The sequence below is a fragment of the Aulonocara stuartgranti genome, assembly GCF_965226115.1.
Source record: "Aulonocara stuartgranti genome assembly, chromosome: 16".
NCBI classification, from domain to species: Eukaryota; Metazoa; Chordata; class Actinopteri; order Cichliformes; family Cichlidae; genus Aulonocara; species Aulonocara stuartgranti.
Genome location: NC_138952.1, coordinates 19,797,847 through 19,823,154, shown reverse-complemented (window position 1 = coordinate 19,823,154; position 25,308 = coordinate 19,797,847). Strand labels below are relative to the sequence as shown.

At 41.0% G+C, this 25,308-nt stretch overlaps 2 protein-coding genes across 2 annotated transcripts in view; one reads left to right on the top strand and one right to left on the bottom strand.

Moving 5' to 3' along the window:
- The window catches only part of nr1i2 (nuclear receptor subfamily 1, group I, member 2), a 110,026-nt gene that overhangs the window by 72,145 nt on the left and 12,573 nt on the right, over positions 1-25,308 (top strand). The window lies entirely within an intron of this gene.
- On the bottom strand, positions 2,929-14,004 carry lrrc58b (leucine rich repeat containing 58b). The gene is made up of 4 exons (XM_082508026.1): positions 13,291-14,004; positions 7,293-7,421; positions 6,812-7,089; positions 2,929-5,430 (listed from the first exon to the last, which is right to left on the bottom strand). Exons 1-4 carry the CDS (start codon positions 13,746-13,748, stop codon positions 5,237-5,239), a joined length of 1,059 nt encoding a protein of 352 aa, XP_082364152.1. The 5' UTR covers positions 13,749-14,004; the 3' UTR covers positions 2,929-5,236.

Genomic DNA, 25,308 nt, shown 5'->3' with positions numbered 1-25,308 from the left:
AGCAGACTGCTGTTAAATGCTTTGGAAAGACTGAAAAAGTGATGCTTTTTTTGCAGCCATTCTTTTCTACTACACATCATCAATGAAAGGCAAATATATCCAAAAGCTGCAGTCACATGTTCCTTATTGTGTGTGATTAGCTGCTGCACATGGTTTCTTTCAAAGTTCCCGAGCATTTATGTGACAGTGTTGGCTGCTGCAAACATTTGCCTGAGATGAATGAATAAGAGATAAGTGATAAAAGAAGACTGAATGGCTTAAGGAAAACAAAGGAAGGGAAGAAGCTATAAACCAAAAAAACAAAAACACAGTTGCTCAGCTCTGGATGGTTATTTACCTGCCACTTCTTCTTACGCCCTTCTTGCTTCTCCGAACTCCAGCCTGATTTTCACTGTCGGCGGGATTAGCGGTATGACTTTGAAGACAAGGCTTCCTTATTGACAGGGTGTCTGCAGTGTGCGGCTGTCATAAGTAATAAGTGTAAATTTGAAAGCGATCGTGTGAGGTCTGGCACGCATGTGTAAAACATACTGGCTTTACTACGAGCTGATATGGGCTGGTATGCCTCAGACTGTGGGGCATTAAGAGGATTAAAGTATATTTAAAAAAAACACGTAGAAGTGCTTTGATTTTTGGATCACTTGCAATGCTGTAGTGTAACCACCAAAGAGAGCTGTGCTGCATGGAATTCAGCAAACAAACAAAAATTATATATGTTTGCATTAATCCTCAGATGTGACAAGGACTACACAGACGCTACCTTTCGAGAAGTCTAAAACATCCTCCTTGCTGCAGGCCCATTCTGCTTCAGGAGTGATCCGAGGTTTCAAAGTCTATGTTCAAGCAGTATTTTACTTTCTGTGACTCTGCAGGACTGATTTGACTCTTTGGTTTTGGTGACAGCTACCAGTCACAGCTAACTGTGCTTCATCACTGCTTGCGTCTCAGGTTGCATTTGACAGCATCCCCTTATTTAACAGACAAGGTATACCACTGTGTGCGTGCAAACCATAGATGTAACTCAGCACAGTGATGCCAGAGTGTTTCCTTGGTGTTTGCTGTTGGTAGAAGGGTTCATGTGCAAGTGCTGAGAGCAGAAATGAGGAACAAGAGACACGCTGCAAAAACAGGGGAACCCAGCTGTGACTTGCTCAAAGACCATTGAAAATAAACAAAATATGTGCTACCCTCTTTGCCAACCAGGCTTAATGAAACAGTGAGGTGAAAAGAAGTGGAATTAGATGCCGAGGTAAGAACAGAAACTGTGAAAAGAGGCGAGAGAAAGGAAAACAAACTAGTAGTTTAGCTGCCTTTGGCTGCTGATGTTAAAGGATTTGCAGATTGTGAGAGGCGGAATTCACTAGCTGTATCAGAAAAGGGCTCTTGGTATTCAAATGCAAGAATGAATTCACCTTCATATGCAAATGAAACCTGGACATATTCAAGCTACAAAATGGAACGGTTCGTGCAAACAACAAACACAAAGTCTTTAGGAGCCAGTGTTGCGCATGAATACATTTTAAAAAGAGTATTTCTGTGAACGCTGACCCAAACAAGTTCAGTTTGCAACTAAAAAACAGCATGAGCATGAACAGGTGCTGTGAGGTGCCTGTACAGCATTTGGTGCAACATAAAAAACAATGCAGCTTCTTGGTTTCACTACTACTAGTCAGATAATAGCAGCAACCAGTGATTCTACAAAAGCCAATCCAACCCTGTTCTTATTTAATTTAGGCATGTGGCCAGTATTAGGAAATATCTGCAAGTAACTGATCAGAAGAACTGAGTGTTACTTTTCATCTGTGATCACTTTAATAAGTACACATGCTCATTGCAAGTGTAGGCATGTAGACAATTCAAGATGACCAGTCAAACTGAGCTTCAGCATGAGGGAAGAAAGGAGATTTAAGGGGCTTTGCCTTTGCCATGGTTATTGGTGCCAGAAACTGCATAGAAACTGTTGGTGTCCTGGGATTTTCCTCCACAGACATCTCTACAGAGAATGGTCCAAAAAAAGAGAAATACCCAGTAAGCAGCAGTTCTCTGGGGAAAAATACCTTGTTTATGACAGAGCTCGACTGCTTCAAGCTCTTTGGAAGGCAACAGACTTATTGCAACTAATGCAATGAGTGGTTGAATATCAAACATTAAAGCAGATGGAGTACGGCCGCAGACCACAACAGGTTGGCTAAGATCAGCAAACAGAGGCTACAACTTGCACAGGCTTACTAAAACCTGACAATACAAGATTAGAAAAATATATTTAATGAGTCTTGATTTCGTTTGCAATATTCTCATGCTTGTTCAGAACTTGGTGTAAATAACATGAAGGCATTGATCCATCCCAAATTAATTTCTTTATGACCGCAGTGTACTTATCTTCTGATGGCCACTCCCAGCAGGATAGAGCACCATATCACAAAGCTAAAATCAGATTGGTTTTGGAGGAAATTTCAGTCAATAAATCTGCAGAAACAGTTTCCAGTGCCTTGTTGAGAATAGGCCACGAAGAATGAGGCAGTTCTGAAAACAAAAGGTAATCCAATATTGATAAGGTGTACCTAATAAAGTAAGTGTGTGTGTGTACATATATATATATATATATTTATTTTTTTACCAGCATTAAAAAGTACTCTGATTCTATTAGGGTTAAACAGCAATCAATGTAGTTGTAATCACAGGCTGTGTGGATCTGAGGAGATTCTGCTGCTCAGACCAACACATACAAAAAAATATATGCAAAAGGAATGCAATTCAGTCCTTTTCAGGACTAAAACGGTGAACATGTAACTTTTTAAATTGACATTAGTTATAGTTTCAGCTAATAGTTGTGCGAATCATTTGCACACATGCATATTACAGATACCAGATATTTAAAAAGCAGCCTCTGTATTCAAATCGTATAACAACATAAATGCAACTGAAGAATTCCAAGTTGTTGCTCCCATTTGCTTTAATTCAATCAGAAAAGATCACAATACAAACACAATTTAAAGATATAACAATCAGTCTTTATTAATGTCATTATTTACTGTACATCTACTTACAATATCTGAGGTTAAAGCATTGTCTATTCCAAAGCTTGTTACAAATGTAGCACTTTAACATTTTTTTAAAAATGGATTTATACATTTATATAAATCCATTTTGTTTTAAAGGGCTATTTTGTATATTTGCTGTTAAACAGATGAGTATGGAAATCAGATAAGTGACTTTATAAAGCTAAATTATTCACATTTCAGGGTGCATATATCAGTTTCTTCATACTTGCTTTGCTGTTAGAAGTCTTGATTAGTAAGGCACTTAGGAATTGTAACTACTGTAACTTCTGTAACATAGAAGAACGTTCTTCTGTTTTCTTAACATTAAGGTCTAATGTGAAGCCAAATTGGATTTCTTCTCCTGACTAATGGACACAAACTGTCTGGGACATTATAAAATGACCCAGCTTTCCACACAAGCAGAAAGTTGCAGCAGATATGTAACCATACATATATCACTGACTGTGGGTTTTATTCAGATACATCTTCATATGTTTATGCCCACAGAAAACTAACAGCCCTGAACATAAACACAAAGGCTGGTACTGGGTTGCGCTCAATAGCTATTGTTTTTGTGCGAACACAGTGAATGGTTTTCCCTGGCCCAACCCACATCCACTTCCTGTGAGTCAGCCTGGATAAGCATTCTTCCACATAACCACTATGAGTTAATTTAAAACTACTAAGCCATCGCAGCCTTCCCCCCCAAAGGTGGCATGCAGTTGAGACAAAAGCACTGATAAAAGATCGCCACCTTGCTATTCGGAAGGCAGTATGCAGGATTAAGTGGGATCTAGCAACATGACAACCAAGTCAACACCTCTGAGGAACCTGGAGCGGCTGCTAATGAAAGGTCCTCTGTAGAGACAATGTTTGGCTCATCTCTTCTGGGCTAAAGTAGAAACACTGGAGCTTGGTGGATGAGGACCCGCTCCTGTGTTGAAAGCCAAAACCAGGTTTTGTTCATCTGGTTTGTGTTTAGCCAAAATGCTGCACAGCCATTACAACCCATAATCAGACACTCAACTGTTTCACAACTGCTAACAAAGCGCAGAGTGCAGGACTCCATGTGAACCACTGTCTATGACACACCCCAGTCTTTCAAAAGCAAAGACATATTCTATTGGCATAGTTAACAGTTACTTTCCATCTGTGAGGACTCGGTCCTCAGTCATCTCCTTCACAGATACCCAGGTTGTCAGTGATGATTTATTTGAAATGACACACAATGGTTTAAACTTGACCACAGTTTAGTTCTCCCTTGTCATTGAGTATGCTGACTAGACAGCCACATATCTAACTTATGGTTCACAAATCTTTGCTTTTCATATTTGGGTGATCTAAACATGTGGTTTGAAATAGCTGGAAAATTGACAGGTGTGCACTTTTCCTCAGTTATGTGGCATATCTAGCTTTGGCCAGCAATGTTTAATTTTCTTTTGGTCCTCCAGGGTTGATCACATGACTGAAAGTGAACCCTCCCCATCAAAATCCTACATACTGGTCCTTTAGTATTTTGGGGGACTGGCCACAGCAAAGTGCGCATAAGCCCATCTCAAACCACAAAAAATATTTATAGTACCGCAGTTTGAAACAGTGTTCAAAGTTCCTGCTCACATACTATAAAAAACACTGACTTTTTCTTGGTTGGCACATCAGGCTTGATGGTCAAATAAAGTCAGATGAAGGCTGACAAAGAGCTCATACTCAAAGTGAAAATGCAGACTAATACACTGTAGCATCTGCACAGAATGAAATGTTGTAATTACAACTAAACATGTTGCCCTGAAAACAAAAAAGAATCCTTTCACTCCTTCAGTCAAACAAGAGTTTTACTGCCCTCCTGTGCTCAACCATGAGGCAAGCAGGTGTGGAAGGACCTTCCTTCATGTGCTCTAGATAGACTGATGTATGGTGAGACAACACGCTTCATGAAACAAAAGAAAAAAAGATTAAAAAAAGAAAGAAAACCAACCAAAAACATTCATAGAATAGATTTCACATTAGTAAGTTGTCTCACTTTTTTTGTGCGTTTCAGTGGCTGAAACGGGGGGGGGGGGGGGGGGATAAAAATGTGTATGAGCACTAATATGTCCAATAAAGTCTTAATCAGGGTCCTTGTTAGTGTTATAAAAACAATGGCAAACTGTCAAGGATTTGTCTGGACAGAGGATCAGATGTTCCTCTTGGTTGTACTATCCCAGAAGCACTCTCTGAAGGCGGTCAGCAGGCACACTGTTCTCTTCCTCAGACTCTGCGTCGCTCTGCGGGTTGGAGCTACAGGGAGAGGTGCACTCAGGGGAGCACAGGTAGTGCATGAGGGGTAGCCGGTACTTTCCACAGAAGTCTACAAATTTGATCTGGCGCACGCACGAATCAAAGTACACACCTGGAACAAGAAGAGTGACAGGAAATGCACAGTCAGGCTTAAGTAACAGTAACTTGTGCTGTTCTTCACACACACACACACACACACACACACACAAATATTCTGGTGGGTGATGGGCTCCGCCAGGGCTGCCCTTTGTCATAGGTTCTGTTCAGAATTTCTAGGCGTAGCCAAGTGGTGGAAGGCTTTCACTTCAGTGGTCTCAGGATCTCATCTCTGCTTTTTGCAGATGATGTGGTCCTGTCGGCTTTATCAGGCGATGGCCTCCAGCTCGCCTTGAAACGGTTCGCAGCCGAGTGTGAAGCGGTGGGAATGAGAATCAGCACCTCCAAATCTGAGGCCATAGTCCACAGTCGGAAAAGGGTGGAGTGCCTACTCCGGGTCAGGGACAAGTTCCTGCCCCAAGTGGAGGAGTTTAAGCATCTCGGGATCTTGTTCACGAGTGATGGGAGAAGGGAGCAAAAGATCGACAGACAGATTGGTGATGCGGAGAGAAGAGAGAGCTGAGTGTAAAAGCGAAGCTCTCAATTTACCGGTCGATTTACGTCCCTACCCTCACCCTATGGTCACGAGCTGTGGGTAGTGACCAAAAGAACGAGATCGCAAATACAAGCGGCGGAAATGGGTTTCCTCCGAAGGGTGGCTGGCCTCTCCCTTAGAGATAGGGTGAGAAGTTCGGCCATTCGGAAAGGGCTCAGAGTAGAGCCGCTGCTCCTCCACATCGAAAGGAGCCAGTTGAAGTGGTTCGGGCATCTGACAAGGATGCCCCCTGGGCGCAGTTTTACGGGCATGTCCCACTGGGAGGAGGCCCCGGGGCAGACCCAGGGCACGCTGGAGAGATTCTCTCTCTCAGCTGGCCTGGGAACGCCTTGGTGTTCCCCCGGATAAGCTGGAGGTGGTGGCTGGGGAGAGGGAGGTCTGGGCTTCTCTGCCTGGGCTGCTGCCCCCGTGACCCAGCCCCAGATAAGCAGAAGAAAATGGATGGATAATATACAATATGAGGAACAACAGTTGTAGTGAGCAGCTCACAAGTGTGGTGAGCATGGTGACATAACTGTGGTTCCCAACCTGGGATATGGAATTTCCATAGGAAGGTCACAAGATAAAATTAAAGGAGCTATGACGCTTATCCTTATCCTGTCATATATACTGATACAATGGATAGATGCTCATAAAATAAGTTTCAAATAAGGAGGTCACCATATGTACAATTAATCCATGTGAGATTTCTTTTGCTACATTTAAATCTGTATATCAAAGAGAGGATATCCTCAATCTGATTATCTGAGGCACACAGCTCCGGCTTGGAGCACAGCAGCCTCACCCACCTATTGTTCACTGAAACTGGTGACATGGCATGTAATCATTAGGCACAACTCACCGGCACACTTGGGGTTGGGACACTTGCTGGCCAAGTCCAGATAACGCACCAGGTTTGCAGGCAGGTCAAAAGGGGAGTACAGAAGATTTCGACTCTTAACGGTACGCCCTGCCAGCTCTAGCAATGAGGGTGGATCGTAGGTCATCTCCTTGACAAAGCGCACAACCAGCGGGTTGCCTCTAAGACTGAGCTCCTGCAGGTGCACCAGGCTCAGGATCTCTCTCGGCAGGTAAGTGAGCAAGTTGTTGTGTAGGCTTAAAGATCGCAGAGAGTGGAGCCTAGAATCGGATGCATAAGCACTCTGTCAGTTTTGTTTGCACTTTGATAAAAATCATTACTACTTGAAAGTTCAGCTACCAGATCAATGCAGGATAAATTACAGTTCTAACTCAGATAGCATCTCTGAGGAGACCATATAGTCAAGCTGTAGGTAGACTGGTGTGTGGCGATTGCTAGGATAGTTGGAGTGTGCTGATATTACCTGGTGAGCTGCGGTGGGACACTTTGGATGCGGTTGTCACACAGGACCAAGTAGGTGAGGTAGGGCAGATTCGCTACTTCAGGAGGAATGGCTGAAATAAGGTTTCCGCCCAGGTACAACATCTCCAAACTGACAGATGACAAAAGAAAACAGGTATTGATTTCCAATCTCAAGATTTTTTTCCTCCGTGCATCACACAGAGCACCATCTTTCATATGGTGCTCTGTTGTAGAGCATCCATTTCTCTCCTTTGTGATTTTTACCATGACAAATTAAAATAAATAAGTCTAAATGCAATAAAATTACACTTTCCATCACAATTGCTGCTGTGCAGGTATTTTTTTTCCTTCCCCCAATTAAACTCCTATTGTCTATTGTTCCTATAGACAATAGGAGTTTATAGCCATAGCTTCAGACTCCTGTCAACCCTGCTGATGGCTGAGGGCCACAGATACCACAAAGAGCACTGTATTAGCCACCAATGATGATTTCATCTCATTAAATAAACAAATAAAGTGTTACATTAAAGTATGCCACAAGGGGGCGCTGAAGCTTCACCTTTTCATGGTCAGAGTTCAGGTTTGTCACCAAATATGAAACTTTGCTTACAAAATATGTTGATTTAAATAAAAAACAAAACAAGGACATGAAATAAATTCTGAGATGATGATGATGACATTTACATTGAGGAAAACAGACATACATGCTTGTTGCTAGGCAAAAAATTAAATAACCCCCCCCCCCCCCCAAAAAAAAAAACAAAACAAAAAAAAAAACCCCACCATGCTGAGTTATTATAGGTATCAAGAACACGAGTGGGTGGGGGTGAGGGGATGGCATCAAAGAGAGACATGAGAGAGCTATGGGTGGCTGGTCAGCAAAAGTAAGCTATCAGGCCATCTGCCTGCAGGAACTGATGACACAGCGACTGCGAGACATGAAGCCATTATCCTGTCCTTGGTGGCTGAGCCTCTCTTTGAAAAGAACGGAGACATTCAGGGTCTGCTCACTGCCCACACCAACACCGTGAAACAAAACTACTGACAATTTCAAAGACATATCATGAACTGACTCATGGTACATCATCATCCATGCATAGTTTTGTTATAGCCCGCTGCTGTATTTTATAAACTGTCATTTGATCACAGCAGTGTTAGTGATAACTTGCACAATGACCAGCCATCCTACAAGATCGCTTGCTGAGACTAATGTTTGGGTCATGGGAAGGATAAACCTAAAGAAACTTGTTAGTATAGCACCTCTCTCCGTCTTACAGGTATCTAGCTGATATGCAAGGTTTATCAGCTAATCAAGTTCAGCGCGTCCTTAAAGGTTATAAAGCTGGTTCATGTGGTTACATGTACTTTGTCTTCTTCTTCTGTTTGCACCCCTGAAACACCACAGCACGACACATTCATTCACTGCTTGCCTAGATAATTCACCAGTTATTTTTTGTATTAGTTTATTGGCAATATGACTAAATGTCTATTTTGTAGACTCTACAATTAATCCCCCCCCCAAAGTCTGTCACAAATCTTATGGAGTTGTATCAGGTCAATTGTCTTTGTAGGTTCTCAGTCATCCACATCGCAGTAATCTAAGGAGCTTGGAATGAAAAGTGACTCAAGTCCCCCCCTTTAGATTAACCATTTTTGGGAAATATAGTCAAAGAATACTAGCTTGACTTTTTTCCCCTTTATATAGTCTATAATATATATTAGAGATATTATATAAAGCCTGACTGATTTATTGGTTAGCCAATATTAACCATTAGTATTGCCTTAAAAATCCCATATCAGGCAGGCTCTAATCTTGTACACACATTTTAATGGAAGTCACTTCTTGCATTTCAATTCAAAAACAATGTCCAGAGGATCAATCAAACAGTCTTAATTCACAGTAGATGCTTTGACTTTAAAAGACAGAAATGCAGCATAAGTTTAGATTTAAAATTTAAAAAAAAAAACATATTAATGTAGTTGAAACCTTTATTAGGATAACAGATTTGGCTGCAGTGACAGTTTTCGCATACAAGCACCATCCAGTGTGCTTCAGGATTTTTTCAGATGCATTCCATCTTTCTCATCCCTGACCAATCAGTGTTGTCTCTGTGATCCAGGACCTCCTGGTTCATATACTGGGCACTGGATTGTCCTTTCATGTTCAATAAAACACAGTGCAAACCAGCTCTGTGTGAATGAGGCTCACAAACTCACAGGGTCAGCGAGGACGGACTACAGGCAACTAGGTCAACAAGGACAAACTGAAAATTACTCAGGCAGAAAAATGTGTAGAGTTACAAGTCATTTTGCTGCATGAGGGATTATTTTTGAAGAACAAGAAAAACTTAACATACAGTGATAGTGAACACAGATGAGTTTGTATGACGTAATCAATTAGATCAGGAGACGGCCTTTAAACCTGTGCTGTAACAAGTCACTGAGCTTTTTGGAAACAAAGATCACCAGTGTGTAATCAAAGTGTGCTTATCAATGATTATGATAGCAAGTGGACAGTAACTTTCCTACATTGCAAAGAGACTTAATGAACCCTTATCAGGTGCTATAGGACACATAACCAAAAGGAATCTCTTTGCGTGCACAACTGTTGCCAGGGTGCTTCAGCTGATGCAGCATTAAAGCTGAGACAAGAACGTAAATGTCCACACACACACACACACACATTATTAGTCCTGATAATAAAGAAAAAAAGTATATACACTGTCTTTTTGCAGCAATTAGGTGGCTCGTCTATAAAATATCCCTTTTATGATATGTTCACATCAAATGTGAAGCCAAGTTTCCCCTTTGTGCAAACAGAGTCAACTGTTTGGGTTTTTTCAAAGTCCTCAAATATTCACTTATATTTGTTCAATATTCTCCAAGACCCCCCCCCCCCCCCTTTTTTTTTTCTACATAAAAGAGAAGTTGAATCATAGGTCTCAGGCTGCCCAGAAACAGTTTAAGTATGTTTGTCCACCATTTCTGGTTGTCATCTGAAGATGAAATATTTTGAACTCTCATTTGGTCTGAACACATCTTCAGACATCTACTACTTTCCATTTAACTGGCATCACCTGAAAAGGGCTTTGTAACATTGTAACGATCCTACTTCCACATCATCGAAGTAATGAGTTTCGAAAGACAGCCGTGCAACAAACTGAGGGAAGCTTAGCAGTGTGGAGTTTCTTTTATTGTGTCATTAAGTTATTTTAAGTGAGTATGCAAGAATATTAACAATTAAGCCCACCATATCCATTATGCTCAATAAGCACCTCCAGGAACAGCCACAGTCAGAGCCCAGACTTCGATCCATGTGAGAATGTGTAGTTGAATTTGGAAAATGCAATTCAATGTTGAGCAGTTTAAGGAAAAATGGTGAATACAATACTGTACTGTCCACATATAAAAGGCTTACTGTAAAAAAAAAAAAAAAAAAAGTCTAAATACTTCCTGCCAGTATGTGTCTTATAATTAAATTTAAATAATTAAATCGGTTGCCTCTGAGCTGCAGTATTTTGTACGCGTTGATAAAACGATTAGGTTTGATCTTTGGCCCAGCATTCGGTCACTGTGACACTTGTACCTGTCAGCAGTTCAAGATAAGAAGTCCTTACCCTGCTTTGCCCCATTTAACAGAAAACAGGGCTGAAAAAGTTTTGAACAGACTTGAGCTGTTCGCTTTTATTTTGAAATGAGCTCCTCTGATCTCAGTGAACTTTTGAGCTTGGTTATAAAACCACGTTCTTGCTCGTGAATTTATTCAACTGCTCACTTTCTGCATTTTCTGCCAACAATGTCTTCAAAACCTCCTTTCTGAAATTGAATAATCAAAACTTACAAAATAGAGTTAGTGTCTTATTCAACATGAAACCAAAATGAGCGACTGAGTCAATAAATTCACCAGCAAATTTGTCAGGGTTAAGGGACATTTTCCCCATACACTCCAATCGAATACAGCCACAGTCAGACAGCCCTAAACACCATTTGGCAACCAGCAGCTTCAAGTGGTTGCAGGAGGTTGATGGCAGTTGCTGTGAAAATAGGAAAGCAAGCCTGCGACCCCGTGCAATCACCTGTCACTGGGAAAAGTGTATTCCCCCTGTTGGCAAAACCCTCATAGTTTCTTTGGTTGCTACTGCAGTCACAGTTTGAATGGAAGTGAAAGACTTTTCTCCAAAAACTTTTTCTGAAATTTTTGGCTGCACAGCTGGAGCAAAACTTTTACTGTAAAAGACAAACCTCTTCCATTTCCAGTTTTTGTCATACCTTTTCAAGTTGTTCCGTTGCTCGGCTAGTAATTAACAAATGTTTGCAGACAAACATGAAAATCTACAAGCAACTGTTGCAATATGCAAGCAACCAAAGCAATTAGTAGGATATTTCTAGTGAAGAACTTTCTTACAATCGGATTTCACCCAGCGAGAGCCAGCAACCACAACCAACCAGTAGAGAAATACATTTCCCTAGCAACCAGTCGAAAGATCCCATTCGATATGGCACAAGGAGTACTGCGAGTACTGCTGGGCCCAATACTCACATATCCTAATATATTCCCCAGAAACAGCATCTACTTTTCTTCTTTAAAAAAAAAAAAATAAATAATAATAATAATAAGTTCAAAATACTTGCAGAAAAATTAAAAATGATATATTATTTCAACAATTTATATATGAAATTAATATGGAATTTCACATACATTTTAATTTTAAAATGTATGTGAAATTCCATAACATAAAGAACAGCAGGAAAAAGTAATTTTTACTAAGATATTTCATTAATCACCAACTTATGGATTTATGCATTTTAACATGTTTAGCGTCCAATAAGTTCAGAAACATCAGGAAACAAATTGCAGATCTTAGCAGTAATATTTTAGTCGCCTGACAGGTGAAATTGAGTTGGCTATATTCAGATATTGTTGCTGACTGGCTGAGCAGAGCCAGGCCAAGTCATAAACAGTCTAAGCCCTGAAAATGTCACATAAGACAGGTTGATGAATGTATATTTTTATTGTGTAATCATACAAGAGAAAGTGAATGTTTGACAACTTAATGCTACTGGGATAATAATTTTCATTGTCAGAGTTAGGACAGTGTTTATCCACACTAAGTAACTGCAAACAGATTGCAATAAGTATATCTGAGATTTAAAAAAAAAAAAAAAAAAAAAAAAAAAAAAAAAAGGATGTATGAACAAAACAGGAAAAAACAAAAACAAACAAAAAAAAAAAGCAAGATAATGGTATGCTTCCTTTATCTTAGTTATTTATCATTATGATTCACTAACAGTGATTCAAACAGATGAAAGCCTAGACTTGACTAGATGCGACTTTGCATTAAAACCATAGGCATTATCACTGGTAACCAACTACTAAGTTAGCAAGTTTCTATTTAAGTTAGTTAATATTGTCTGTTTTAACAATTGCATTGCTATGCAAATAAATTTAAAAAAAAATAAGTCTATGCCTAAATAACAGCTAACTAGTTTTAGAAACTTATTGTCTGCTGGTTTCTTTTATTTATTTATTTTTTTACAAGCACAATAGTTACCCATTATAACAGTTGTGCCAGATGTATTATGCCGAGACGAAGCGTGGACAATATATAGTTAGTATTAGCAGCGTTGAAGTGTGTCGTTGGTGGTGGGTTTAGCTCGGGCCGAGGGGCCCAAAGGATGGCCCGTCTCTGCAGCAGATAACCATAGCAACGACCATAGCTAATTACATTGTTAAATTTAACCAAAAGGGAAGTCGTAAAAAAACCTATGTAGTGACCAATACAGGTAATATTCAGAGGGCTATACTGGAGAGAAATAAAAGATTGATTCCTCTCCACCCCCTCAATTATCAGTTGGTCAGATTATATCGTATGCAATATAGTCGATTGCCTCAAGCAAAGATATGCAGATTGGACACTATACGTAATCCATTACCTCAGCGCTGGACTGAAACGTCACTCATATATTGACTTTTCGGCCGTTTTGTGTTGTTACCTTACCTGGTTAAGTTTTCTATCTCTGCAGGTATACTTTTCAATCTGTTTCCTCCGAGTGAAAGCGACTGCAAGCGCAGCAGTTTGGTACACTGAAGCGGGATCTCCTCGAATCGGTTCCCGCTAAAGTTCAGCACCTCCAGCTGCAGAGAGCCGAACTCCTTGGGCAGCGAGAACTCGTCCAAGCGGTTGTTCTTGGCTATAAGTGTTTTCAGCTTGGTCAGGCGCATAATGTCCTCACAGATGAACGAAAGTCCGTTGTTGCTAATGTCCAGAAACTCGAGGTTGAAGAACAGGGTGACCGACGACGGCAGCGAGCCTAGTCGGTTGTAGTTCAGGTAGAGTTGTTTGGTGTCTCTTTTCCTCCTGTCGGTGATACTGTCAACGCTCAGAGTGTTCAAACCCAAGCGTGAGAAGTCGAGCACGCCGTCGCCCACTGCCGCTGCCCTTTCGTGACTCTCCATTTTGGCAATTTTGTTTCCTTTTTTTCAACTCTGCAAAAGTTTCGCAGAGAACGTTTAACGTCAACGCGTGACTTAGCTCCACAAGTTGCCTATTTTTAACATAAAGCACGAGCATCTACCAGTAACATTTAACAGCATTTCTAATCACGTCTAAATGACTAATGTATTGCTTACAACAGGCTGAAATAAGCCACAATAGCTACACCGAACGCTGTGAGGCTCTTCTACTCGCAGCTGTTGGGATGGCCTGTGGCTTCCTGGTTCAGATTGGCTGATTCTCCATATAAATCCCGCCCACCCACGCGCCCATTGGGTTCGCTCCCGATCTGTCATATTACATGGCATTGATTAAGGGAGTTGTAACTGATTTTTGGAGTTTATTAACAGTTTCCTGGCACAAGTTGCCATGTACAACCTCTGACTGCATTTTTTTTCTTGTTTTTGTGTTTTTTTTTTAAGTCTTACGAAAACGGGACAGTGGTGGGCGATGATCGATAAAATCAGCTACCCATTTTCTCTGCCCTTATGCAACACGCGTCCTCTGTTACGTTATGCAGTTCAATGCTGACTTGGATGTGCATGGAATGAGAAATAGGTACAGGATAATTGGGTTCCTCCCACTGAATTCAGGTCTATGCATAAAAATGTCACAGCTTATTCACCGCGGTAAAGTGAGCGGTCATTTGTGAGCCGCGGTCAAGCCAGCTGCTTCTTCTTCGCCGCATAAATTTCCTTGCGCTTTTACACCAGTCTTTACGGTAGCGCCTTTTCGCTTTATATCCTTGCTGAAAGAGCAGAGTGAAGTATTTAGTGAGTTAATAATCTGTTAATTTATGTGACCCCATCTTTATATTTTATATTCACTATATATGAAAGTTGCTAATATGTAAGAAATGTTTATTCTCTGAATCTGTAATATATGGTGCATTTTGTTTGTATGTTTATATTACTAATAAAGAAAAAAAAAAAAAAAAAGAGCAGAGTGAAGCTGACCCCCCACCCACTTGAAACGTAAAGGCAAATAGGCGGAGCGGTTAGTGCTACGTTTGTGCAGATTTGTGCAGGTAAAATTAGCGTTTGTGCTGCTACGGTTTCCGAGATATTAAACTTTATTTTATAGGTCATTCAAAGGTCACCATCCCCCCAGACTGCTCCAAAACGGGCCAAAATGGTCTACTTTTTTAGTGCTACGTTTGTGCTGGTTTGTGCAGGTAAAATTAGCGTTTGTGCTGCTTCTGTTTTAAAGATATTAATGAAAATGTAAAGGTCAACCAGCCCCCCCACATTACCCAAATCCAACAAAAGTGGTATCAAACGTTTGTGCTACGTTTGTGCTGGTTTGTGCTGCAAAGATTTTCGTTTGTGCTGCTATCATTTTAAAGATATTAATAACAATTTCTAGAGGTCATCAGAGGTCAACCAGCCCCCCCACATTAATTAAATCAAACAAAATGGGTGTCAATCAACTGTGCTACGTTTGTGCTGGTTTGTGCTGCTAAAATTTTCGTTTGTGCTGCTTCTGTTTTAAAGATATTAATGAAAATGTAAAGGTCAAAAGGTCAACCAGCCCCCCCACATTACCCAAATCCAACAAAAGTGGTATCAAACGTTTGTGCTACGTTTGTGCTGGTTTGTGCTGCAAAAATGTTTGTTTGTGCTGCTAACATTTTAAAATGTTTAATAAAATAACGTCTTGATGCGTGCTTAATCATCCAGGTAAGTAAATCCCAAAAGGTTGATTCTGTTCATCTGGACATTTTCAGTTGGAGAAACGTTTCGTCACTCATCCAAGTGACTTCTTCAGTCTCAGCTGACTGTAGGTTTCCCCAACCTTATAAACAGTACATTTGCATAGTGAAGGAAACTAGCGCCACTGAATGAACAATGTGCCGGGGGGTTAATTCCATGATTGTTAGTATGCAAATTCTTATGACCATTGATCAATGACAACTAATCAAAGCCTATTGATCAATGGCCATGAGTACCATTCACAGAAAGTGGGGAATGGCTACAATCACAGCATTGTAGGATGGCGAAAGATGTACCCTTGGGCCCCCCTTCTCGATCCAGAGATGGTCAGCATCCTGACAGCCCGATGGACGAAGCTGTCTCTCAGTCTGCTGGTTCTGCCCCGGAGGCTCTTCAGTATCCTTCCTGATGGCAGCAAACTGAAGACGCTGTTGAAGGGATGAGTGGAGTCACCTGTAATGGAGACGACCTTCCAGATGAGGCAGGTGCAGTAGATCTCCTGGGGAGGGAGGCAAGAGAGGTCCCCACAATGCTCTCGGCTGCTCTCACTACCCGTTGTCATTTTTTCCTGCAGAACCCAATGCAGGAGTCATACCACACAGTGATGCAGCTGGTGAGGATACTCTCAACTGTGCCTCTGTAAAAGGTGCTCATAATGGGGGTTGAATCTCTTGTGCTTCTCAGTTTGCAGAGGAAGTAGAGTCACTGTTGGTCTTCTCCACATTCAGGGACAGGTTGTTGTTGCTGTACCACTCTGGCAGATGGTTAACTTCACCCCTGTAGTAGATCTCGTCGTGGGTCAGCAGAGTGAAGAGAAGGGAGCTCAACACACATCCTTGGGGAGCCCCCGTATTCCGTGTTCTTGGGCTGGAGGTGTTGCTGTTGACCCGTACTGTCTGCTGTCTTCCTGTCAAGAAATCTAGCAGCCCGTTATACAGCAAGGTGCTGATCCCCAGCAGATCCAGTTTGGGAATGAGTTGCTGGGGAATGATGGTGTTGAATGCTGAACTGAAGTCTATGAACAGCACTCTGACATATGAGTCTCTAGTGTTCAGATGTGTGAGGGCTGAGTGAGGGGCAGTTGAAATTCCATCATCGGTTGAGCGTTTTGACCGGTATGCGAACTGAAATGGATCCAGGTTGGGGGAAAGCAATAATTTGATTTGATGCATGACTAACCGTTCAAAGCACTTAACTTAATAATGATGGAGGTGAGTTTGACAGGACGGTAGTCCTTAAAGCAGGAGATAGATGACTTCTTGGGTTCAGTAATGATGGTGGAGGGATCTCCACACACTGTCTGGGGATTGTGTCACCACGGTCTGTAGAGTGGGCTTGTAGTCTGTGATGGTTTGTATTCCTTGCCACTGCCTCCAAGTATCTCTGCTGTCGCTGAAGCTTTGCTGTAGCTGATGCCACGTGACAGGTTTGCCCTTGCTGTTCTTAGACTCACCTAATTCCCGGCTCTGAAGGCTTGCATTTTTCAACTTTAGGAGCATTTAAACCTGACCTGTGAGCCATGGTTTCTGATTGGCCCAGACAGTGATAGTCCTGGTCTCTGTGACATCATCGATGCATTTTGGGATGTAGGCAGTGACAGTTTCTGTATATTCCTGAAAGTCTGTGGTGTTGTCGTGTGTGGCGGCCTGTGGTGGAAAAGCAGTGCCTCTGAAGACCCTTCTGGCCACACCTGTACCTGCTTACGAACTGGTTTGGTGACTTTGACCAGGGGCCTGTGGGAACCCATGGCACACCTAGATTTCTGCCTGCACTGACCCTTATGCAAAATAGGTGGAATTAAGACAGTTCCAAAAGCAAACACAACTGATCAGTGCTGAGAGTGGTCCTGTTGCTGAGGTTGGGATGATCCTGTAATCTCTTATGAACGACCTCCAACGCTTCTATGACTGGGATGCAAGTGAAGACAGATGTAACATCTCTCTCTCACTGTACATGTACTGTTTATAAAATTAGGGAAACATAACCTGCACAAACAAAATAATTTGCAGGACAAATGTTTGACATCAATTTTGTTCGATTTGAAGAAGGTAGGGGGGGCAACTTCACTCACGGGTGTTTATATGGTTGGGGAAACCTACAGTCAGCTGAGACTGAAGAAGTCACTTGGATGAGTGACGAAACGTTTCTCCAACTGAAAATGTCCAGATGAACAGAATCAACCTTTTGGGATTTACTTACCTGGATGATTAAGCACGCATCAAGACGTTATTTTATTAAACATTTTAAAATGTTAGCAGCACAAACAAACATTTTTGCAGCACAAACCAGCACAAACGTTTGACATCCATTTTGTTTGATTCCATTAATATGGGGGGGGGGGGGGGGCTGGTTGACCTCTAGAAATTTTTGTTAATATCTTTAAAATAATAACGGCACAAACAAAAATTTCTGCAGCACAAACCAGCACAAACGTAGCACAAACGTTTGATACCACTTTTGTTGGATTTGGGTAATGTGGGGGGGCTGGTTGACCTTTTGACCTTTACATTTTCATTAATATCTTTAAAACAGAAGCAGCACAAACGCTAATTTTACCTGCACAAACCAGCACAAACGTAGCACTAAAAAAGTAGACCATTTTGGTTTGTTTTGGAGCAGTCTGGGGGGATGGTGATGTCATCAGCAAAAAATATAACTTTTAATATCTCAGATACTGTAGCAGCACAAACGCTAATTTTACCTGCACAAATCTGCACAAACGTAGCACTAACCGCTCCGCCTATTTGCCTTTACGTTTCAAGTGGGTGGGGGGTCAGCTTCACTCTGCTGATTGAAAGCCTAGACCCGTGCACACGTGCGCGCGCGCGAACAGTCACACACGCGCGCACACACACAAATTACAATGGAACAGCCCAATAGAGTCAATACAATTATGGAAAATTCAAAAATTCATTAAAAATCATCCTTAGTAGTTGAGGTCCAACTTTCAACACATCCCTCCTCTGGGACACCTACTGTACCTGTGTGCCAAGTTTCATCCAGATTTACTGTAATATCCTTCAGAAATCACAGTAAATTTGTGTTCAGTTCAATACAGTCAATACACTACAAATTTGTCTATTTCATAAATTCATTAAAAATCATCCTGAATAGTTGAGGTCCAACTTTCAACACATTCCTTCTCTGGGACACCTACTGTACCTCTGGGCCAGGTTTCATCTCAATCTGCTGCATCAATAATTGTTTAATATTGATGGATCAAAAGTGCTGCTGAGAGAGTCATGACAGGGACTATAAAGAGACAGCATATTTGCTTGTCTTCACTGACTCGCTCTGAAATCCAGATTTTAATTTTGGAATATTAGGTGTGGTTCCTATAGAATTTTAAGGTTGAACGGTAATCAGAGTCTTCATCTCTTAGACCTCTCTTCTGTGGATGCAGCTCACATCATTCTGTACAATACGATCATTTTTAATTCTACAACTGTTTATAACCTGCATAGTTCACATTTCTGTATAGCTGTATATCTCATATTCTGTATAGTTTTTCATATTTATATCCTGTTCATAGCCTGTACATAGCTTGTACTCACTACAGCCTGTAACTATACTTATAGTTATAGCATATTCATAACATACCTTCATACCGTGTGCATTGTAACATACCATAATAGACCCATTTCTGTAATATACTTACATACCTATATTATTGCTAATATATATTCTAATACATCTATATCATGGCTAAAACACTTCTGGATGGATGCAAACTGCATTTTCTTGCCTTGTACCTGTGACATGTGCAATGACAATAAAGTTGAACTCTATTCTATTCTAAATTAATTCAGAAGACAAACACCCGTCTCTGCTTTTGAGATTAGCATTAAAACCCTCAGTTTTGACAAATAATACAGTTATAGTGGATCAGGTGACCCTGGATCTTCCCTTATTTGTGCTGCAATAAGCCTAGGCTCTTGCTGGCTTCCCATCATGTATGAATTCTTTCCTTCTTTGCTCGTTCTGTGTTTATACACCTCTCTGCATTTAATCATTAGTTAGTATGTATCTCTTGCACAGTGTATATGTTGTCCTATGGCTGTCTCTCCTTGAGCCTGCCAGATGTTTCTACCTCTTCAAATGGAGTTTTTCCTTCCCACTCACACTAAATGTTAGCTCATATGGGGTACTTAAATTGTTGGGGTTTTCTTTGTATTATTGTTGCGTTTTTACCCAGCAACATAAAGTGTCTTTAGGTGACTGTTGTTGTGATTTGGCACTGTATAAATAGAATAGAATAGAATAGAATAGAATAGAATAATGTACTTCAGACCGGGAGATTGGCAAAATGTATAAATAGGATGGCGATTAGGGGAATTGGAGACAGCTGTGTAACACAGCAGGGATACATTGGGAATAAGAAGACAGTGGAAGTAAGACTCAACACAAGAAAGAGACAAGAGGCCACCAAACTAAAACACAGACTAAGACACACAAGCTTGACACAGACAAAAGCATAAACAGACATGAAGACAAGACTGGCTTTAACACTAGAGTGTTTTCACAAGTCTTCCATCCACTTGTGGAACGCTGAAGAAGAACTACACTTAAAAGCAATATGGAACTGAAAACAAAAGAACACATAATGTAAACATATAATCAAATAATCCAGGACTCACAAACAATGATATGATGAACAGAACTATAAAGAACAAAACTGAGAAATGCTTGGTAAACTGACCAAGGACTATGTCATCATGTCATTTTTAAATATCATACACTCAACAAAAATATAAACGCAACACCTTTGTTACTGCTCCCATTCCCCATGGGATGGACGTAGAGACCTAAAATTCATTCCAGATACACAATATAATCATCCCTCCCAAACAGTGGTCACAAATCAGTCCAAATGTGTGGTAGTGGGCACATCTGCTATATTGAGATAATCCATCCCACCTCACAGGTGTGCCACATCAGGATGCTGATCTGACATCATGAGTAGTGCACAGGTGTACCTCAGACTGCCCACAACAAAAGGCCACCCTGGAATGTGCAGTTTTGTCTCACAGCAAAATGCCACAGATGCCACAAGCAATGAGGGAGCGTGCAATTGGCATGCTGACAGCAGGAATGTCAACCAGATCTGTCGCCCGTGCATTGAATGTTCATTTCTCAACCATAAGCCGTCTCCACAGGCGTTTCAGAGAATATGGCAGCACATCCAACCGGCCTCACAACCGCAGACCTCGTGTAACCACACCAGCCCAGGACCTCCACATCCAGCAGGTTCACCTCCAAGATCGTCTGAGACCAGCCACCCAGACAGCTGCTGGAACAATTGGTTTGCACAACCAAACAATTTCTGCACAAACTGTCAGAAACCGTCTCAGGGACGCTCAACTGCATGCCCGTCGTCCTCATCGGGGTCTTGACCTGACTCCAGCTCGTCGCCGTAGCAGACTTGTGTGGGCAAATGCTCACATTCGATGGCGTCTGGCACGTTGGAGAGGTGTGCGCTTCACGGATGAATCATGGTTCACATTGTTCAGGGCAGATGGCAGCTGAGAATGTCCCAGTTCTTGCATGGCCGGCATACTCACCGGACATGTCACCCATTGAGCATGTTCGGGATGTGCTTGACCGGCGTATACGACAGCGTGTACCAGTTCCCACGAATATCCAACAACCTCGCACAGCCATTGAAGTGGAGTGGACCAACATTCCACAGGCCACAATTGACAATCTGATAGACTCCATGCGACGATGTGTTGCACTGCATGAGGCAAATGGTGGTCACACCAGATACTGACCGGTTCTGGGTCCCCAGACCCCCAATAGCGCAAAAAACTGCACATTCCAGGGTGGCCTTTTGTTGTGGGCAGTCTGAGGTACACCTGTGCACTACTCATGATGTCAGATCAGCATCCTGATGTGGCACACCTGCGAGGTGGGATGGATTATCTCAATATAGCAGATGTGCCCACTACCACACATTTGGACTGATTTGTGACCACTGTTTGGGAGGGATGGTTATATTGTGTATCTGGAATGAATTTTAGGTCTCTACGTCCATCCCATGGGGAATGGGAGCAGTAACAAAGGTGTTGCGTTTATATTTTTGTTGAGTGTAGTTAATGTGTCCTGATTTGTAGATAGTGCCATCTTACAAATACCAGGAAATCTAACTGGGTGACAAGCCAGAGTTGTCTGCCCACACACCCACTGACTAGAAAAAGGGTTGAAACCTTAACTACTAAGGATGATTTTTAATGAATTTCTGAAATTGACATAATTCTATTGTATTGGCTGTATTGCGTTGAATATAAGTTTCTTGTAATTTCTGAGTAATATTACAGTAGATCTAGATGAAACTTGGCACACAGTAGGTGTCCCAGAGAAGGAATGTGTTGAAAGCCGGAACTCAACTATTCAGGATGATTTTTAATGAATTTTTGAATTTGACATAATTCTATTGACTGTATTGAATTGAATATAAGTTTCCTTTAATTTTTGAGGAATTTTACAGTAAATCTGGATGAAACCTGGCCCAGAGGTACAGTAGGTGTCCCAGAGAAGGAATGTGTTGAAAGTTAGACCCCAACTAGTAAGGATGATTTTTAATGAATTTTTGAAATTTCCATAATTCTATTGTATTGGCTGTATTGCATTGAATATAAGTTTCCTTTAATTTCTGAGGAATTTTACAGTAAATCTGGATTAAACTTGGCACACAGGTACAGTAGGTGTCCCAGAGAAGGAATGGGTTGAAAGTTGGACCTCAACTATTCAGGATGATCTTTAATGAATTTTTGAAATAGACATAATTGTAGAGTATTGACTGTATTGCACTGAATATGAGTTTACTGTGATTTCTGAGTAATATTACAGTAAATCTGGGTAAAACCTGTCCCAGAAGAGGATTGTGTTGAAAGCTTGGCATCAACTTTTAAGAATGATTTTTAATGAATTTTTTAATATGCAACCAGACTGTCACGATGGCTGTATTGGGCTGTTCCGTTGTAATTTGTGTGCGCGCGTGTGCCTGTTCGCGCGCGCGCACGTGTGCGCGGGTAGGCGCTACCGTAAAGACTGGTGTAAAAGCGCAAGGAAATTTATGCGGCGGATAGGAGGCGGCTGGCTTAACCGCGGCTCACAAATGACGGCTCACTTTACCGCGGTCTTTATTCGGGAGAAGCACAGCAGTTGGCCATGGGTATTGTTCCTGCAGAATTATCTGGAAGCGGTTCGGAAGAGTTATTGTGTAGGTTAGACGTAGTTACATGTTTTCATGGTCATTAAAACACCTAAACGAACACTGTAACATTTGTGAGGTGTTGAAATACTGCTGATATGTAACATGTACACACAGTATAGCAGAAACTAATGCATCTATGTCATCTTATCAAAAAGTTAAGTAATTCAAAATAACACTGTAAATAAAGTCCTGTGTAAAACGTCTTGAGCCATCCTTCGTCATTTGGTGGTCTCAAGCAATAGTCCTCCAGGTTCTGGCAGCTTTTTCACTCATTGCCAGTCCAATTCTTGTACTTGACTATTTTTGGAGGAATATGTTTGTGTTTGATGAACCACTTAACACTATGAATCATTCAAACATAGTCTTAAAAGGTTAATGCAGTTCTTTAAGTTTGTGAAGATATTTTTGTCATCTAAGAGGTTTCTGCAGCTCAAAAAACAGAAAGTGGAGAGATATGGGTATTTAAACCATAGTGGAGGTTTTCCTCTTCTGAGGTGGTTGTTGACTGATCATGAATCCAGTGTGTGAAAAAAGTGGGGGCTAAGGATTAAGAAGGCACCTAACTCAAAGGATGAACCTGTGTTGTGTCCTGACATAACACCTAATTTTTCCAAAGAAACTGTTTAAAATTGTATCTTTAGGCACTTTGTTTCTAGCATCATGCCACAAATCACATAAGTTGTTTGCATTTCTTTAGGTGAATAAATAAGTAATTGTCAAAGATTACTGACATATCTCAGCATGGTGTGCAGTGAGCCATTTAAGTGAGAACCTTTCAAGAAAAATAAATGCTTTATGAAAAAAGCTAGAACATCAAAGTAAAAAGAGTCCATAGATCTCAGGCTCAGTGGGAGAGAATTCCAGAGTCTTGGGGAAACTGGGGCAAAAACTCGTGCAGTTTTCAGCAGGCTCTGATTTCATGACCTCAGGGACCTGCAGGGGATGTATGAGTTTGTGCTGGTGCTTGTCCATACAGGGCTCTAAAAGTATTAGCAGAATCTTAAAGTGGATCCTGATACTAATGGGGAGCCAGTGCAACTGAATTAATAACTGTAAGATATGTGAGTTCTAACATGACTTAGTCAGAAGCCTTGGAGCAGTGTTCTGAAAAATCTGCAGACGGTCCAAGGAAGATTTGTTAAGACAAGCGAACAATGAATTACAATAAACCAGACATGATGAAATAAAGGCATTAATAACAGTTTGCAAGCCAGAGGATGGCACAGTGGAATTCAACTTGGAAAGATTTCCTAAGTGATACAAGTGATAGTGAACCACAGCTTTAACATGATCATCCAAAAGGAAATGTGGGTCAAAACTCACCCCAAGGTTTCTAGAAGATTTAGTAATTGTGGCAAGAAGACCTAGAGTTTCCGTTACCTAAGGTGCAAACCATTCTTAAAGCATATCTGGATAGAAAAACACAATGGGCCAGAGCCCAGACCTCAACATTACTGAAAGAGTTCAGGTTGTGTTGAAGCATAAAGGTGATGATACCAAGTGTCCATTTTGTTATAATTGTACAAACTCTGTTTTTGCATAATAAACTGAATTTCCATTTACGTTGGCCCATATTTAAATAAATCCTCTAATATCCTTTTTAATAAACTAAATATAAAGGAATAAGGGCTGGTACAAAACTTTTGCACAGTATTGTACATCTATTTTGCCTAACTGGAACAATAAGTTGAATTTTCACATTATTTCTTCTTCTTTTTTTAAACAAACATCTATTTCTGATTATTAAATCAGTTTTTGTCAGCATGAAAGATACCATTTTTCAATTTCTGCATAGATGTCCTGCCATTCCTCCAAGAGCATCTTTTTTTAGTCACTCTTTGATGGAAGAGCTGCATTGCTCTACCCTTCTCCTTGTAACATACTTCAAGCAACATACTTGACCATGTTATGCTGATTGTTTTCTTCTTTAGTAATCCGTTTTTACTTTTGCTTTGAGATATTCCTCTACTGACAAGCCTTGGTCAGCTGGCTATCTTCTTGTTAAACAGCATTGTGGTATACCCACATACATTCATGGTGCCAACTATTCTCTCCTATAGCCTCATGCATTTCTCTGACCTTTTCACCTTCTGCATCACTGTTGGAACTGCATTCATATTGACGCCATTTTAACCAAAGAATTCCCAAAGCTATTTTTCATGTTCTTTAGTAGACTTCAATTTTGTGCCACAGAAAATAGTCCACACATGTCCAAATTATGCAACATCCGCTGTACTATTTGCATTTTGCTCCACTGACAACCCCTGTACCAAGTCAGAAGCGCTTGTCTGTTATTCAGAGGTAGATTCGGGAGTAGGTCAATGTCTGCAGTGTCACTTGCTGTAGATTTAGTTGGTGCAAAGTAGGAATAAACACACACATCCTTAAAAAACAAACCCCCAAAAGTCTACATTACATAATCAGCCAAGTAAATGGATGGAACATAAAGCATGGGATGGTTCCTTGATAAGTTTTACTTGAAAATGTTATTTCATTTAAATAATGTATTACAATAGCCCGTTAGGCAAGAGAAACTCCAGTTAACATTTAGAGGTAAAGACAACAAATGAGTTGCCCTTTCAAGCTGGAAGACTA

What these genes read in the sequence shown, in the direction of transcription:
- lrrc58b (XM_082508026.1), bottom strand. Translation starts at nt 13,748, where the DNA reads ATGGAGAGTCACGAAAGGGCAGCGGCAGTGGGCGACGGCGTGCTCGAC. An exon ending in GAGATAGAAAACTTAACCAG is followed by an intron (nt 7,422 to 13,290) that starts GTAAGGTAACAA and finishes GTCATCTGTCAG; the next exon opens with TTTGGAGATGTTGTACCTGG. An exon ending in GTCCCACCGCAGCTCACCAG is followed by an intron (nt 7,090 to 7,292) that starts GTAATATCAGCA and finishes ATCCGATTCTAG; the next exon opens with GCTCCACTCTCTGCGATCTT.